This window comes from Watersipora subatra, chromosome 3, assembly GCF_963576615.1.
Source record: "Watersipora subatra chromosome 3, tzWatSuba1.1, whole genome shotgun sequence".
NCBI classification, from domain to species: Eukaryota; Metazoa; Bryozoa; class Gymnolaemata; order Cheilostomatida; family Watersiporidae; genus Watersipora; species Watersipora subatra.
This window is the reverse complement of record NC_088710.1, coordinates 4,668,452-4,685,452: the sequence shown is the minus strand read 5'-3', so window position 1 is coordinate 4,685,452 and position 17,001 is coordinate 4,668,452. Positions and strand designations below refer to the sequence as shown.

At 39.2% G+C, this 17,001-nt stretch overlaps 1 protein-coding gene across 1 annotated transcript in view; it reads left to right on the top strand.

The window, feature by feature from the left end:
* Positions 1-456: 456 nt before the first annotated feature.
* The window catches only part of LOC137389658 (uncharacterized), a 29,175-nt gene continuing 12,630 nt past the window's right edge, over positions 457-17,001 (top strand). The window contains exons 1-17 of the mRNA XM_068075724.1: positions 457-574; positions 1,692-1,849; positions 4,043-4,203; positions 4,285-4,411; positions 6,149-6,283; positions 7,140-7,262; positions 7,847-7,993; positions 9,501-9,603; positions 10,436-10,584; positions 10,925-11,029; positions 11,303-11,369; positions 11,461-11,558; positions 11,644-11,948; positions 12,165-12,277; positions 12,685-12,837; positions 13,144-13,333; positions 15,212-15,395. Of these exons, the coding sequence (XP_067931825.1) occupies positions 526-574; positions 1,692-1,849; positions 4,043-4,203; positions 4,285-4,411; positions 6,149-6,283; positions 7,140-7,262; positions 7,847-7,993; positions 9,501-9,603; positions 10,436-10,584; positions 10,925-11,029; positions 11,303-11,369; positions 11,461-11,558; positions 11,644-11,948; positions 12,165-12,277; positions 12,685-12,837; positions 13,144-13,333; positions 15,212-15,395 (2,367 nt within the window). The 5' untranslated portion in view covers positions 457-525. The remainder of the gene's footprint in view (positions 575-1,691; positions 1,850-4,042; positions 4,204-4,284; positions 4,412-6,148; positions 6,284-7,139; positions 7,263-7,846; positions 7,994-9,500; positions 9,604-10,435; positions 10,585-10,924; positions 11,030-11,302; positions 11,370-11,460; positions 11,559-11,643; positions 11,949-12,164; positions 12,278-12,684; positions 12,838-13,143; positions 13,334-15,211; positions 15,396-17,001) is intronic.

Below are 17,001 nucleotides of genomic sequence, written 5' to 3'. Positions count from 1 at the left end.
ACACAGTATCTACTGAACTCCTCTGAGCTATCATCTCTAAATTCACGTGCTCTCAGGTTATCAGCCACTAGAGGCCCAGTGATGGTACCCTTGTAGATAGATAAGACAGTTGCCTACTGTTCATAGATGCCAGTTGATCCCTTAGTATTTCGAGTGACGATACAGCTAAAAACTTGGTTCGTTGGTTTATACTAGCCTCTGGTCTGATCCAGTAAGAGTAACAATGCAAGTATGAGTGCATTCGCTTTATTAATCATATGTTGTTGCTGCTGTAACTTTATCACTGTTTATGTATGTTTTTAGTTACTGCCTTTATACTGGTAACCAATTGGTTATTCTGCAAAGTCAACATAGGATCGTAACTTATTATGCTACAAATCATCTCTTAGAAATACTTACTGTTTTATGAACTTTACCTCGTACTACTTTTGAGGCTGTAAAAACTGTTCATTTTTAGAAAACCAGTTAATGCTTGGGAAAGGTGACTGAAAGTTCACGGATGATCAGACTATAGTTCATTTCAGTATGGCGACGTCAAACTTTTCTGTCATTATCAATGGACGCTCTTATACAGGTATCACTAGCTTCAGTAGATCTTGTACATTTACCTTATGTGACTTTTTCTAACAGACGAGGCCAGTACTCATTTGTAATTTGTTTAACGTACATGAGTGAAAAATTGAGCATAATGTTTATTTGACATATTATTATTAAAGCTTAGCTGAAAACATGAGATGTTAGGGTCAAAGGTCATCATTTATTCATAAGATAGGTAGATGGAAACGCAGTAAAGTTCATTATATGCAGAAGTAGTCTTTACAGAGAGTTGTTGTTCTGTATGACTTGCTGATAGTATGCCTACAACTAAAGTATCTTTTACACTAACGGATTCAGTGATGCAGTGTTTCAGTCAATACGCATGAGGAAACCATGAAACAAGTTGGCAGGTGGCTCACTTATTCACACCAGCTGTCTTTATTGTAATATTTTAATGTTTATCATCAGTGAACCAAGATATGCGGAAAAGCGTGGTCACACATTTATACTAGTAAAAGGAAAGGTGGAATTACATAAATAGCAATCAGTGCAGCAAATAGCTTGAGGTAAGTTAGATGTATTTTGCTAGATATCACCGGCCTAAGTTTACGGATTTCTATGATATTTTCTCACATGGATTAGTTGCAGGCCATTAGATCTTGCTAAATTTTTCACAAAGGTTCCTTTTTCGTGCTTGTCTTAAGTCTTAAACAAGATTAAATGTAGGTTTAAATTTAAGTTTTAGGGCTTTATAACAAATACACAGCTAAAAAAGGTTGGGAGGGGGTACAAGCAGCCATGTGCAGATAACTCTGAAAAGAAGAGCGTTTCATAAACAAAGGACTGCTCAGCTAGTTGTTTTCTAAGTTTTTCTTGTTTATTTGCATGAATTAATAAACTTATATGCGAGAACAGTGGAGTGATTACATGGTTAAGTCATTAGCATGTTGTCCTATCACATACATTGTTATATACATTGTTATGCATGGAGAGTATGTAGTGGTTGATTGAAATAACCTTTCATCCAAAATTATTTAGTTCACCAGAGAATTCATCAAAGCATCCTTGAAGGGCATGTACAGCATTCCTGGTAGATTTTTAAACTGAGCTGTCAAGTTTCTAGTTCTTCGAACATCATATTTTCTGTTTTGCAGTTGACCCTAGTCAGCTACCTGCTGACTACTCCCTGAACAATTTCATACGGAATAATGCTCTCCTCAAAGGAACTAAATTCATGTGTAGAGAGGGCGGTTGTGGAGCGTGCACTGTGACTGTACAAAATGGGCAGGAAACTCCACACTCAGTAAACTCGGTAAGTGTGTACATGTATATAAATCTCAATGTTTGTCTGTTTGTCCGTATGTCCCTGTATATAGAGCATTGTTCCAGTCATTGCTGCTCATGTGATAGGTTGAACTATCTCTGCATTGTAAGATATCTTATGTTAAACTCTTGTCTGTGTGGCCTTTGTCTATGCATTCGATTTTAAGACTTCCTACATATCGCGTACACATCCATGTACTATTAGATGACTTACTTGCTTCCTACAGCTGTGTTTCATACTTTTTAGCAATAAAATTACCATTTATTTTACATGTAGTTCATTTGCATCTTTAAAAATAGTGTCATTTAGTATTGTTTAATACAATGTGTAATATAAAATATGCAGACATCATCCTTTCATTTTATATACTACTACTCAAGCAATTCCGTGCACTGGGAGAGATCATCATGTGTAATAGCTATATGCATAATTATTCTATGGTGCAGCAAGATGACCGAGTGGTCTAGTAGTGGCACGGTTTACCCTAGACTCCGAAGTCCCTGGTTTGATTCCCGTGTGAAGCCAATTTTTTTCATAACGCTCTTAGCGTGTCTTTGGACAGACGGACACTGCTCTTATCATAGTAAAGATTCCAACTTATTGTTTTTATTTTGTAAGTTTTAAATAAATTTTGTCTGAACTTTTTCAAAGTGGCAAATTTGAGATCAGTCACTTACTTATGATAAAGTAAATATTCAGAAATGGAATTACCTTATGTACTTGTGTAAGATGATGGATGTTCATCTCACAACTCCTAGGAGAACAGAGAGTTGAGACTGTTTGTGAGAGTAGAGTCTGTTCGTAAGAGTTCATCTCAGAACTCTTACGAACAGACAAACAGAAACGACGACTCTGATGCTGGATGAACAGTATAATACGAGGGGCGATCGTAAAGTTCCAGGAATTGTCTCAGTACACAAAAACCGTTAATCGTAATTACCTAATTTAAACTGTCCCCTTCAAAGTAATCGCCTGAGCTTGCTATGCACTTGTCCCATCCGTGTTTCCACTGATCCATGCAATGCTGGAAATCACTTTCCGTGAGGCTTCGGAGTTGTCTCGTCACATTTTCTTGAATAGTTGGTATGTCGTCAAATCTTTCACCTTTCATTGTTAATTTGATTTTGGGGAATAGGTAGAAGTCACATGGTGCTAAATCAGGTGAATAAGGGGGATGGTTAAGCACAGTCGCCTTATTTTTTGCCAAATACTGACGTACCATCAATGAGGTGTGAGCCGGAGCATTGTCATGGTGTAGGTACCAGTCACCTGAGAGCCACAAATCTCGACGTTTCCTTCTGATACTGTCTGTAAGTCCTATCAGAATGTCTTTGTACACATGCTGATTCACAGTTTGACCATGTGGCAGAAATTCAGAGTGTACCACACCTCTAATGTCGAAAAATGTTATCAGTAGCGGTTTTACATTTGAGCGAGACATTCTAGCTTTTTTAGGCCTGGGTGAGCCAGAGGATTTCCATTGAGAACTTTGTGATTTGGTCTCTGGGTCATATCCATAGACCCAACTTTCATCCCCAGTCACAACTTTTGAAATAAAGTCAGGATCTTGTGTTAAAGCATCTTTTAGTTCGATACAACAGCTAACTCTTTTTTCTTTTTGGTCGTCAGTGAGCAGTTTGGGTACCATCTTTGCAGAGATCCTTCTCATGCCTAAATCTTCAGTGAGAATAAGATGACATGTACCATAAGAAAGCCCACTTTCTGCTGATATTTCCTGTATAGTCAATCGCCTATCTCCCATCACCTGCTGCCTCACAAGGTCTGTGGCAGTTGTGGTCCTTGAAGTTGCCGGTCTGCCCATGCGGTCATCATCTTTAGTACTTGTTCTTCCCTCTCTAAATCTTTTGTGCCATCCATAACAGGCTGTTTTCTTAAGGGCAAAGTCTCCATAAGCTGTCCGTAACATTCTCGTATAACAAAGATTTCTAGCAGCAGAGACATTGTTGAACATAGCCTAATTAGTCATGGAAGCTTTGAAGCATTTGAGTAACATACTTTTTGCATTCTGTAATTAGCAACAGCCGGGATCTCTGTTGTACATTCAGGTCTCAAATGTATTCTAAATCATCCAATCAGAAGTTGTTTTTGCAGTCATATCTAAATTTTGGAGCAATTTTGGAGCAATTGATGAAATAGCAATTATGTGTTGCCTGCCCGCAGTGTCTGGTGCCGATAAACATGTGCAGTGGCTGGAAGGTGACAACCATAGAGGGTCTGGGCAGTGCGAAAACGGGATACCATGAGATTCAGAAATCCTTGGCAGATAATAATGGCTCCCAGTGTGGCTACTGTAGCTCAGGGATGGTCATGTCTATGTACGGGTAAGTAGACACTTTGTGCTTTTATAAGTAATTGTGTTTCATATTGTAAACTAAAATTACAGGAAGCTATTTATGATGTAGGAAAATGCAGCAAGCACCAAAAGAGCTGCCAGCAAAGTTGGAAGGAACATTTGATGGGAATATCTGTCGCTGCACTGGATATCGGCCTATTATGTATGCAATGCATCAGTGTGTGAAGGATATTGAGGTAGGAACCACAGGCTATCATATACTCAGGTATTAATGTATGAAGGGTATAATTGAGGGGAACCACAGGCTATTATGTGATCTATGTATCAGTGTGTGTGAAGGATATTGAGGTAGGAACTACAGGCTATCATGTATTCTATGTATTAGTGTGAAGGGTATCGAAGGGAACCACAGGCTATTATGTGATCTATGTATCAGTGTGTGTGAAGGATATTGAGGTAGGAACTACAGGCTATCATGTATTCTATGTATTAGTGTGAAGGGTATCGAGAGGAACCACAGGCTATTATGTAATCTATGTATCAGTGTGTGAAGGATATTGAGGTAGGAACTACAGGCTATCATGTACTCTATGTATTAGTATGTGAAGGGTATTGAGGGGAACCACAGGCTATTATGTAATTTATGTGTCCGTGTGTGAAGGATATTGAGGTAGGAACTACAGGCTATCATGTACTCTATGTACCAGTGTGTGAAGGATATGGAGGTAGGAACTACAGGCTATCATGTACTCTATGTATCAGTGTGTGAAGGATATTAAGGTAGAGACTACATGTATTTCTATGCCTCGAATTGATTAGATTCATAGAGGCGACTCTTTCTGACAACTGCCTAGTTTGTTTTGTAATTGAAAGTCATTACAGCAGTTTGGTGAGTGAGGGTGTTATAGCAAAGTACAGTCAAACATGAATAACTCAAACTTTACGGGACCGAGTGAAAGTGTTCGAGTTATCAGAGCGTTCAAGTTATAAGAGCGTTCAAGTTATCAGAGCACTGTCATAAGTCCATGTATTTATTAGTAGATACATGTAAATATACAAACTATAACATAAATCAAAAGCATGAATGGCTTGTTTCAAATTAAATGCCTCTAATGTAAAGTTTAAAAAATTTTTATCAAAATTTATAGAGATTTTTCTATCCTTTGAGATTTGTTTGTTGTCTTAGGTGATGTGACTGCCAGGACGTTTTCAGATTAAAATTGGCAAAACTTGATCGCTGTTGAAATACTCAGAAGAAAAGACATCTTTTTCTTTTGAGCATTTTAACCAAGATCAATTTTGCGATTTTTCTTGAAGTTTATGCGAAGGTTACCTCGCCTTTCCTTGCCTTCGTAGGACTATCGCTAAGCGGATGTTTGGTAAAAATCAAATTTCACCAAACCTTTAGAAAAATCGTTGACGAAAATATTTTTCTGATGATGATAATAACGACGCCTACGAACTACTAAAAGTTGAGGGTTATCTCTATGGCTTAGAATAAAGTGATAACAACCGTCTCGGTAGCCGTTTGGCAAAAAACTGTTCGAGTTAACAAAGTTGAGGTCGAGTTATCTGAAGCAGTTTATCATTGCGTGGGAATGGACCAAACAAATCCGTTTGAGTTAACCATGTGTTCGAGATATCCGAGGGCGAGTTATCCATGTTTGACTGTAGATTTATGGCATGAGTTGATAAGGTCACAAGGTCACCACAAGGTCTATAATTTTCGTTTTTTATTTTGTCAGCTTTTCTATAAATATCTTCCACAAACACAATTATCATGCTAGACTTGGGTGTGAATAGTCATCTATTCAAGTCAGCTGACTGAGATGAAGCAGCGTATTTAAATGGCTGATGAAACTTGCTATCTCCAATTCATTCATATTTGCATAAACAGGAATACTTCTTATACACACAGTAATGTATTACATGACGGGATCTGTGAAGCTCATCCATAAAAATACGACTTTTAGGACATTGATTTGTGTGAGAGTTGCCCAACAAGAGGTGTCACACTGCTGGAAACACCATCCCACCGAGTATCTGCAGATGGAAGCTCCTGGCATAGCCCTAAATCCATTGCGGATCTAAAGTCTCTTGTAGCTGAGGTTGTTCAATTTTTTAGCGTCATTCTCTGTTTTTTGTATACTGTTATTCATTTTATCATCATAGCATTGGCTACATGTTTGTGACTAGCAGACTGCCGTGCAGGGCGTACTGTAAACCTTAAGGTTACCTAGCCTTAAGGTCATTTGAGGTGCTTATTTAGGGCTATCAACGCTGATAAGTCTATTTGAATAAGCTCTTGGTGTATAGATACTAGCTTGCTCTGTTAGCATATGTGTTCAAGTGGTGTTTCCTTTTCATACTAAGTTATTGATATTTCATTCCCATTAGACCCATGCCATACTTCACATCTGCATCATTTCTATATAATCTGTTCATTTATTAATGTTAGAAATGCTAGTTTCATGAAGAATAGTAAAGAAAAAGTGCTCAAAACACTAATTATAGAGTGAATTATAGTATAATGTATCTTATAAAGAGCAATTAGCTGTTAGTTAAACGCTACAAATATATTTCAAACAGATATACCATAGGTCTGCTCTCGTCAGGTGATAACAGGTGCTTTCTCAAGTTACCACCCGATGAGAGCAAAACTATGTCTGTTTAAAACTAATTTGCAGTGATTGACTTACAGCTATTGCTTTTTATAATTTATTTATATATTTATGTCTATGAAATCTGTATATTTTTCATATTTCTTGATACTAAGTTGCCTCCAATGTTTAATTGTAGCTTGTTTTCCTTTCCTCTCAATCTCAGATATAATGGCAACCTTCTTTTATTATATCTCTATTATTTTGCTAGCTCTCTATTTCAACTTGCGCACTCATATTACATAAGGATATCAATCCCTACACCTGATGAACACTGATACGATGGTTTTGTTTCCTATTGCAGTTTGCAGAGATGAATTATTACCTAGCAGCTGGTCACACTAGAGTTGGAGTTTACAAGCAAGATGGGCCATTTGATGAATACATAGATATCAATGGAGTCCCTGAGTTGACTGCTATAAACCATGTAAGTAATCTATGTATTTATACTCGCGTACTGTCACAGTAGTAACTCTACCTATGATAGACTGCATATAAACTTTTCAAGTTATAAAACTTCTTTTCATAAAAATATTGCTCTGATTAATGAAAGATGCTTCTGAATACAAAGCGTGCTACAGGCTGTTTAAGCTATTCCATTGGCCCGATTGTTTCCCACATGTACATACAGTGCATCTCACCCATTTTCTGTTGCTAGTGAAATCCAGTGAATGCCTAGCTTAGTCGTCCAATGCCAAAGCTAAACAAACATACCATTTGTAGTTTCTATTCATTATTTTATTTTTTGCTCTTTCCTTTTGCACTTTTTCACTCTATTATGCAAGAATCTAATTCTATCATGTATTTGTTACGGGTTTTAATCAGTATTTATAATGTATACGAATATTATCTTTGAGTTTGTGGGGGCTTTGAACGGTTTAGGACATTTATAGAGTAAAATGTTTTCCTACTTGCAAACAATTCTGCTCCCAGAATGAATTAATTTCGTAGGGAGAGTTTCTATTGCATTTACAATACACTCGTGTCTCACACGCTGTATGCATGGTGTAGAATGCCAACTCGCTGGATGTTGGAGCAGCTGTGAAACTGAATCAACTCATGAACACATTTGAAGAGTTGTCTTCTACCCCTGGCTTTGAATACCTTAAAGGAGCAGTTCAGTATCTCGATCATGTAGCCAACGTTCAGATACGTAATGTATGTATATGTTTATGTATATATTGTTTTAGATGTTACATCTACGGATTTATGGATATATTTATCTTTGATTTATCTCTATAATACATCTACGGATATACTGATATTTAATTGTACCTGTAAATAGAGTATTCTTGGACCTGTCTCTCTAGTTTGTTGTGTCTATTGATATATTAATATTAAACCTGTCTCTGTTAATATGTTTTTGGCAGGCTTGGGGCCACTAGTGAGTATTGAGCGCACTGCACTATTTGCTGGCTAGACGACAGTAAGGTGCACTAGGCACTGCACTAGCACTAGTGCATGGCATAGTAATAATATAAAATGCACTAGGCACTGCACTAGCAGAAATTCTTGTGCACTAGGCACTGCACTAGCACTAGTGCATCGAAAAGTGAAGTCAAAAATGCACTAGGCACTGCAATAGCAAAAATTCTTGTGCACTAGACATTGCACTAGCACTAGTGCAGTGTAAAATCATAAATGCACTAGGCACTTCACTATTAAACTTCACTAGGCACTAGACCAATGAGCTTTTTTGCTATAGCAGCTGCAAGAATTGCTTGCTAATCAACAGATATCTACTGCTATCCACTGCAATAGTACAATTATAGCCGTGCAAAGGATGTCAGCCATGTATTTGTCAAATAAACTAGCCTCACCTAAAATTTCAAACAAACCATAGACCTACAATAATGCTCAATATTAAATATTGCAGATGACAACAGATATCAAATAGTGCAATGTATTACAATTACAATAACTAAATATACTAAGCAAGCATGGAATGGAAGAATTCACTTCTTATTACATAAATGTACTATGTACGACAAGAAAATCTACCCTTGGATAAACCAGTATCATGTAAACAGTAAGTCATATTGATGGCAAAATTGATAAGCAATATTGTTCAGAGAAAATGTTTATTAGACCGAAGGAACATTAGCCTTTCAAATGGCGTAAGTCAGTTTAGATCTAGTTTAGACTAGTGCATACTATGTCGCACTAGGCACTGCACTTGCACTAGTGCATTTATGAAAAAGTTTCCTATCCGCACTAGGCATTGCACTAGAGCATTTTATGTTGCACTGTGCACTGCAATTGCACTAGTGCGTTTATGGGAATTTTCTAATCCGCACTAGGCACTGCACTAGTACATACCATGTCACACTAAGCACTGCACTTGCACTAGTGCACCCAGAGACTCATGTCAAATTTGCACTAGCATTGCACTAGACATTTCTATTTTTAAATTGCACTGCACTATGCACTGCACTAGTGCAGTGCACTAGTGAAATGCAGTGCGCACTGCACTGCTAGTGGCCCCAAGCCTGGTTTTTGGATTTATCAATCTTTGACTTGTGTCTCTGTTACGGTGTTGATGAATATATTAATCTCTGACTTGTTTCTGTTACGATGTCTATGATGTGTCTAATTTGTGTCTGTCATTATATTTATTTAACCTGCCTCTCTCTATCTCTACAATATATTACTTATTATACTTCAGCTGGGAAGTTGGGCAGGAAATCTGATGATGAAGCAAAAACACAATGGATTTGCGTCTGATGTATTTGCCCTCCTCGAGTGTATTGGAGCAACATTGATGATTTGTAAGTGATTTTCTCTTGACTACTTCAGCTTGCTGACATGCTTTGAGTTTAGGTTTTCTTCTCGCAAGTGTCGGCTCTGAGTTTTGGTACCAAAACTAATTTTAAGGGCATCGATAAACTTCCTTCTTGACACTGTTTTCACATATATTTCACGCATATAGAGCCAAAATGGCTAAAAATGCTTGGGGTTTTCCACTTAAATTTACAGTAATTCCTTCTTATTTCGCATGGTTAACCTTTCACAACTTCAGTACTCCGCGGGGTTAAAAATATTCATATAAAATTTTGAATATTCAAAAATAAATTAAAATAAAACAAAAAAAGGGAAAATACATAAATCATTGTGATAGCGGTTGCTGTGGTTCGCTGTTATTCTTGTTACATTTGGTAAAGTGCAAAACTGCAAAGTTCTTGTGACATCCTTTATCATGCGTCTTAAACGCCCTCAACTTTCAAAATTTTCTAAAGGAAAAAAAGAAGAAAATTCCTACGATTTAGTAAAATGCAATTTAATTTGGTATGAGTTTTTTAGTTTTTAGGAAATCTCGCTAATTTTCACTTATTGTGGGGATTGCTGGTCTCCATTAACCTCTAAAACTGAGGGATTCCTGTAACTAAATGCATGGAAACTAAAAATCTAGTCTCAGCTGCTTTATCTTATGTTTCCTAAGCACCCTGAAGGTCTGCATTCTAGTAATAATAATATTGGAGCAACTTATTCCCAGCTCTGTAATTCTGTAGTTGCCTTACCTCTATCAAATATCAGCCAGTTTTATGCAAAGAGTACCTCATAGCTTGGCTTTGCTTATAAAGGTTGTCAATCACTTTTTAGGGGACTGCGTAAATGACTTCCAGTTGCTGGCAGTGTCTCCATCCAACCTCCTTACTCTAGACATGAAGGGCAACTTTATACAGAGCATGGTTATAACAGCCCGGCCAAACTGGAGTCTCACATGCTATAAAGTTATGCCTCGTTACAGGGTTGGTATTGTCTTCTCTCTTCCTTGTAGATTGACTGACTAATAATATTTCTTCAAACAATGCTGGCCTTTGTAACCATCTTCAAAGAATTTTTATTACATTCTGTATCAGACTTCTCCCAAAACAGCACTTATATTCGCCGTCTTACCCTGACATTAAATGTCTTTTCATGTTTAGTTTCTTGTCTGAAACTTCCTTTATTTTGGTTATTTGAACTTCACTAACTGTGCAAAAATAATGGTGTTATCTCATCACTATCATGGTTACCATGTTCTTCCATGACCTTGTCTGTGTAGAATCACTATGGTTACCATGTTCTTCCATGACCTTATCTATGTAGAATGCCCACACGTTGCTCAGCCTCGCTTTCTTCGTCAACTGTGACGATTCGAAGGTCGTATCAGAGAAACCAAGTCTTGTCTACGCTGGCGTGAGCGACAAATTTGTGAGTATTATTTGCTGTTTTAACGCATTTATAACATGGTATAAATGAAGAGTGCAGGTTATCTAACCTTTGGTTGTCTTCGATACCATCAGGTAGTAACAGTTCGCAGGATTAGGATGTAGCTGAAGCACGATATGATCGTCTGCCAGACACGCCTTGTTTTGTATCACAACTTGTAGACTTTTGGAATTGTTTTCTTTCTTGAAAAAGAGGAAAGCAGGTAGTGGTTTGTACCTTACATATGCTTTAGGTGTTGTGTTATACATTGTTTAGGTACACGCTGTCGATGTGGAAAATTTACTACTCAACAAGAACTTGTTGGATAATGGCACACTTCAAGGTGAGAATATTCAGTTAAACTGTCAGTATTGTTATGCTTTTATTAGCAATCTTGCTTTATGGGTGGTCTCATATCTTCATATATGTTATAGATTGCATGACTGCGTTAGACAAGGTGGTCTGTCAGGAGGATCCCCTGCTTCCTTCTGTGGAGTTTAGAAAGTCAGCACTGAAAAGCCTATTCTATAAGGTATTGATGATTGTACGTTTACACCAAGTATTTTTTGTGTAATAACTATTTTCTTTTCCATCATTTATTCTGGAATGTTCTTTAGGCTGTCTTGAGCATTGGTGGTTCTCAGTGCTCACCAGAAGTAATGTCGGGCGGAGAACTTCTGGTCAGACCAGATACATCTACAGGTCATCAGGATTTTCCAACTGATCCATCTCAGTATCCAATGACTCAACCAGTTCCTAAACTGGATGCTCGCAAACAGACCTCTGGTGAAGCTCAGTATGCTGGAGACATTCCACACATGGCAGGACAACTCCACGCTGCTTTTGCCAAAACCACTGTAGCCTCTGCTACTATTGACAGTATTGATGTATCAGATGCTCTGAAGATGCCTGGTGTTGTCACGTAAGCTTAGTTGTAAATTTAACTTTTAAAATAATTTTTTGTAAATAATGCAATGCTGAATTTTAAACACCCATTTAAAACAGTTTTAATTAAGATGCAACATCTTCACTTGAACAGATGTTGGCTCTATAACCAGTCCTAATATAAATCAAGGTTTAGGTCTCATCAGCGGTTGCCACTGTATATATTTGTGTATATATATATAATATTTTACAGTGTGCTCACTAGCAAGGATATCCCTGGGGTCAACCGCATTCTTGCTGAAGAGATCTTCCTTTGTGAGAACGAAGCTTTCTATTATGGTCAGCCTGTAGCTATAGTAGTTGCAGGTGAGTGTAATGCTCTGTTATTGGCTACTGTTAATGAGCAGTGCTTGTGATTGGTCGCTGTCAGTAAACAACTCCTGTGATTTGCTGGAATTATGACCTCACTTCCATACTTGTTGCCATTTAGCTTGTCGGGACTGTCTGTACAATCCGCATGTCAGACAAATTAACTATTTGCAATGAATGTTTGGTAGGTTACAGCTTGTGCATCGCTCCTATGATTTAGTGATGCGATCAAATAGTCCATATGATTGGTTGTTACCAGTAGATGGCCTCGCATGGTTGGTCGCTGTTGGTGAATGTATTACTTCATCCGACTACGATTGGCTTATGAGTAATGATTATTCTGCCATTTGTTGGAATGCGATTGGCTGAGCAGTATTGATTAGTGATCAATAAATATTTGATAGAAACGGAAGCTGAGGCAATGGCTGCCAGAGACAAGGTCAAAGTTCAGTACTCAGGCCAGAAGACTCCAATACTCTCTATTGACCAGGCTATCAAAGCTGGTTCGTTTCACCCAGATCCATCTGACAATGTTCTTAACAAGGGCAACGCCAAAGGTAATGCAAGCACACTACTAGGGTAAAACTTAGGGTATGATCATGTGATCTCATATGGCTAGTTACTGTCACCTCATCTGATTGGCTAATGTGACCTTATTTAATTGGCTACTGTGATCTCATCTGATTGATTATGGTGATTTCATTGAATTGGCTACTGTGACTTCATCTGGTTGGTTATCACGGTCTAATTTGAATGGCTACTGTGACTTCATCTGATTGGCTACTGAGACTTGAGCAATTCAGTGTTGCTATTATGTTATTATTCAATGTTATTCTTATTTAGTGTTTAACTATCTGGTGTAGATGTGCTGAAGAGCTGTGATGTGGTAGTAACAGGAGCGGTGGAGACTGGTGAGCAATACCCCATGTATACAGAGCCTCAGGTCTGCCTCACAGATCCGCAAGAGGGGTTTTACATCCTCCACGCCGCTACCCAAATTATGGGAGACATGCAGGGCTCCGTGGCAGCACTGCTCGGCATCAACAAGAATGAGTGAGTCAACATCTGGTTTACTACCACAAGCACATTGTATGATCATTGCTGCCACAGCGCACTGCATCATCATTGCTGCCACAAACGCATTGCACTATCATTGCTGCCATAAGCACACTGCATCATCATTGCTGCCACAAGCACACTGCATCATCATTGCTGTCACAAGCACACTGCATCATCATTGCTGCCACAAGCACACTGCGTCATCATTGCTGCCACAAGCACACTGCATCATCATTGCTGTCACAAGCACACTGCATCATCATTGCTGCCACAAGCACACTGCATCATCATTGCTGCCACAAGCACACTGCATCATCATTGCTGCCACAAGCACACTGCATCATCATTGCTGCCACAGCACACTGCATCATCATTGCTGCCACAGCACACTGCATCATCATTGCTGCCACAAGTACACTGCATCATCATTGCTGCCACAAGCACACTGCATCATCATTGCTGCCACAGCACACTGCATCATCATTGCTGCCACAGCACACTGCATCATCATTGCTGCCACAAGTACACTGCATCATCATTGCTGCCACAAGCACACTGCATCATCATTGCTGTCACAAGCACACTGCATCATCATTGCTGTCACAAGCACACTGCATCATCATTGCTGCCACAAGCACACTGCATCATCATTGCTGCCACAGCACACTGCATCATCATTGCTGCCACAGCACACTGCATCATCATTGCTGCCACAAGCACACTGCATCATCATTGCTGGCACAAGCACACTGCATCAATATTGCTATCACAAGCACACTGCATCAATATTGCTGTCACAGCAGCACACTGTATCAATATTGCTGTCACAGCAGCACACTGTATCACTTTTTTTTCCAAACAAGTAGTTTGGTTTGAGAATCTTTTGTATAGGATTTAAGAAACATGTTGCTATCCTGCCTCTCTGCTCACGTAGCCTCCGCTCACTTAGCCTCTCCACTCACTTAGCCTCTCCACTCATTTAGCCTCTCCGCTCACTTAGCCTCCGCTCACTTAGCCTCTCCGCTCACTTAGCCTCTCCACTCACTTAGCCTCTCCACTCACTTAGCCTCTCCGCTCACTTAGCCTCTCCGCTCACTTAGCCTCTCCGCTCACTTAGCCTCTCCGCTCACTTAGCCTCCGCTCACTTAGCCTCTCCGCTCACTTAGCCTCTCCGCTCACTTAGCCTCCGCTCACTTAGCCTCTCCGCTCACTTAGCCTCTCCGCTCACTTAGCCTCCGCTCACTTAGCCTCTCCGCTCACTTAGCCTCTCCACTCACTTAGCCTCTCCACTCACTTAGCCTCTCCGCTCACTTAGCCTCTCCGCTCACTTAGCCTCTCCGCTCACTTAGCCTCTCCGCTCACTTAGCCTCCGCTCACTTAGCCTCTCCACTCACTTAGCCTCTCCACTCACTTAGCCTCTCCACTCACTTAGCCTCTCCACTCACTTAGCCTCTCCGCTCACTTAGCCTCTCCGCTCACTTAGCCTCTCCGCTCACTTAGCCTCTCCGCTCACTTAGCCTCTTCGCTCACTTAGCCTCTCCGCTCACTTAGCCTCCCCGCTCACTTAGCCTCTCCGCTCACTTAGCCTCTCCACTCATTTAGCCTCTTCGCTCACTTAGCCTCTCCGCTCACTTAGCCTCTCCGCTCACTTAGCCATCCTCAACTGTTATTATTCTCAAGTCTATTATTGATTGTTCACACGAGTACATTTGCTTCTCCAAGTCTGCTTTTATGAAAACGTTTTTTTTCGACTTTTTTATGTTGTAATGTTTACATCTATGTTTAAAAAATAGTGAGATTTTGAGACCCGCTCTTCTCAGGGTTAGGGTCTCACTGACTTCAGTGTCATCATCCTCTTCTATATATTAACAGGGTGGAGGTTCGAGTGAGACGCCTTGGAGGCGGTTTTGGTGGAAAATTAATTCGATCATTCTTCTGCGGCAATGCTTCAGCTCTAGCTGCTCACTACACGCAGCGGCCCGTCAGGATGCATCTAACACTCGAGGACAACATGGAGATACTCGGTCGGCGCTATCCAATGAAATTTGAGTATCAGGTGAGATTTTTCAAAAAGCTTAACTCAACTTTTAGTTGAAGAGTGGAAGTGTGCCAACTTCATGAGATCCACATTTCAGATCCTCACTTCCCTTGTAGGAGTTCATCTTATCTACTTATTGTAAGGCTCTGTGGTCAATGCTTACGTCTGACAGTCACAGAGTTAAACATAAGCACAGATGGCGCTCGCCCTTGGTGTTCACCACAGCAAAAACTTAGCTGTACATCAGATTCATGTAGGAGAGTTGCCTAACGTTGGCTGTCTGTTGGGCACTCCTTGATGATCTGTCTGATTTCATGAATGCCTTGTCGGCGTGTTTCCTGTGCACCTCTCATTCCGCCAATTAGAATATTAACATAATTATAGCAAACCATCTGTCTTCTCATTTTTTTGTTTGTTAGCTAAGCTTGGCTACAATCTGAATAAGAGCTCACATTAAAAGCACTATATGCTGTTTGTGGTAGTAGATTTAAAATTGAGCCAGTTACATATTGAAATCACATATAATTGATTTTTAAATAACTTATCAATTACCAGCTTTACTACTTTGTATAAAGCTCTTGTTGGATCATGTTCAGTTCGAACAACATGTTAAAACCATGCTGGTGTTAACATGTTACCAGACTGTTAACATGTTAACAGACTGGTAACACCAGACTGATAAGCAGAGTCTTTTATGTAGAATCTTTAAATGTCAGGTAATTTGAAGCACTGGTTCTCTGGCTTCCGGCTTAAATGTATATGCATGTTTGGCGACGGCTAAAAAACAACTACAGTCGCATTTAGTCATTGGAAGGCGTGTAAAATGAATTCCAGGTTATTGTTTATGGCAGCTGACCAATCTATTAATACTGTTCAAACATTTAAAAAAGTGTAACATTTTATACTGTTTCAAAATTTGGTAAGATATTTGTTAATCTTTGTTTTCTTTCATTTCATCTTGGTTGCGGAGTCGTGCGAATAATGCTCATCGATGTCAAGTATTTTGCGCTGCTTTTGACAACTTACTAAACAAATTAAAAAACTTAAAACGAATCTCATAGACACGAGAATAGAGATTACAATACAGCATTCGACAATGGAAGAGGTAAATGAGTGACTGGCTGTGTAATGGAGTGTCATAAGATTTACCTAATATTTACATAATATAATATATTTTTAGTGGAGTAAGTTTTTGGCTGGAGGCTGGGGAGGGGGAGAAGTAGGCTGAGCCACTAGATATGGGATCAAGATGATCATAAAGATTTTATTAGTTTGTCCATACTTTTACTGTTGTAAAAGCTTCTTAGGCTTTTTAGGCAGACAACTGCCGCTGTTTTAGACTGCCACTTCAGTTGTTTTACTAACTTGCTGACCCTTCTGGTTAGTCTGCTGACTCTTCTGGCTAGTCTGCTGACCCTTCTGGCCTTTTTTATGAAAGGGAATTTTTTTCCTTTTAAAAAAGTAACTCATATTTGGCTTATTCAAATAATAGCTAATGATGTTACAGGTTTAGTGTAAAACCAAGGAAAACAATTCCAGTTAGACATTTTTTATTTGTGCTGATTATGTCACTGATTTGTCTTTGCCTGATTTCAAGTACTTGCTGCTTGGCTTTAAAATACCT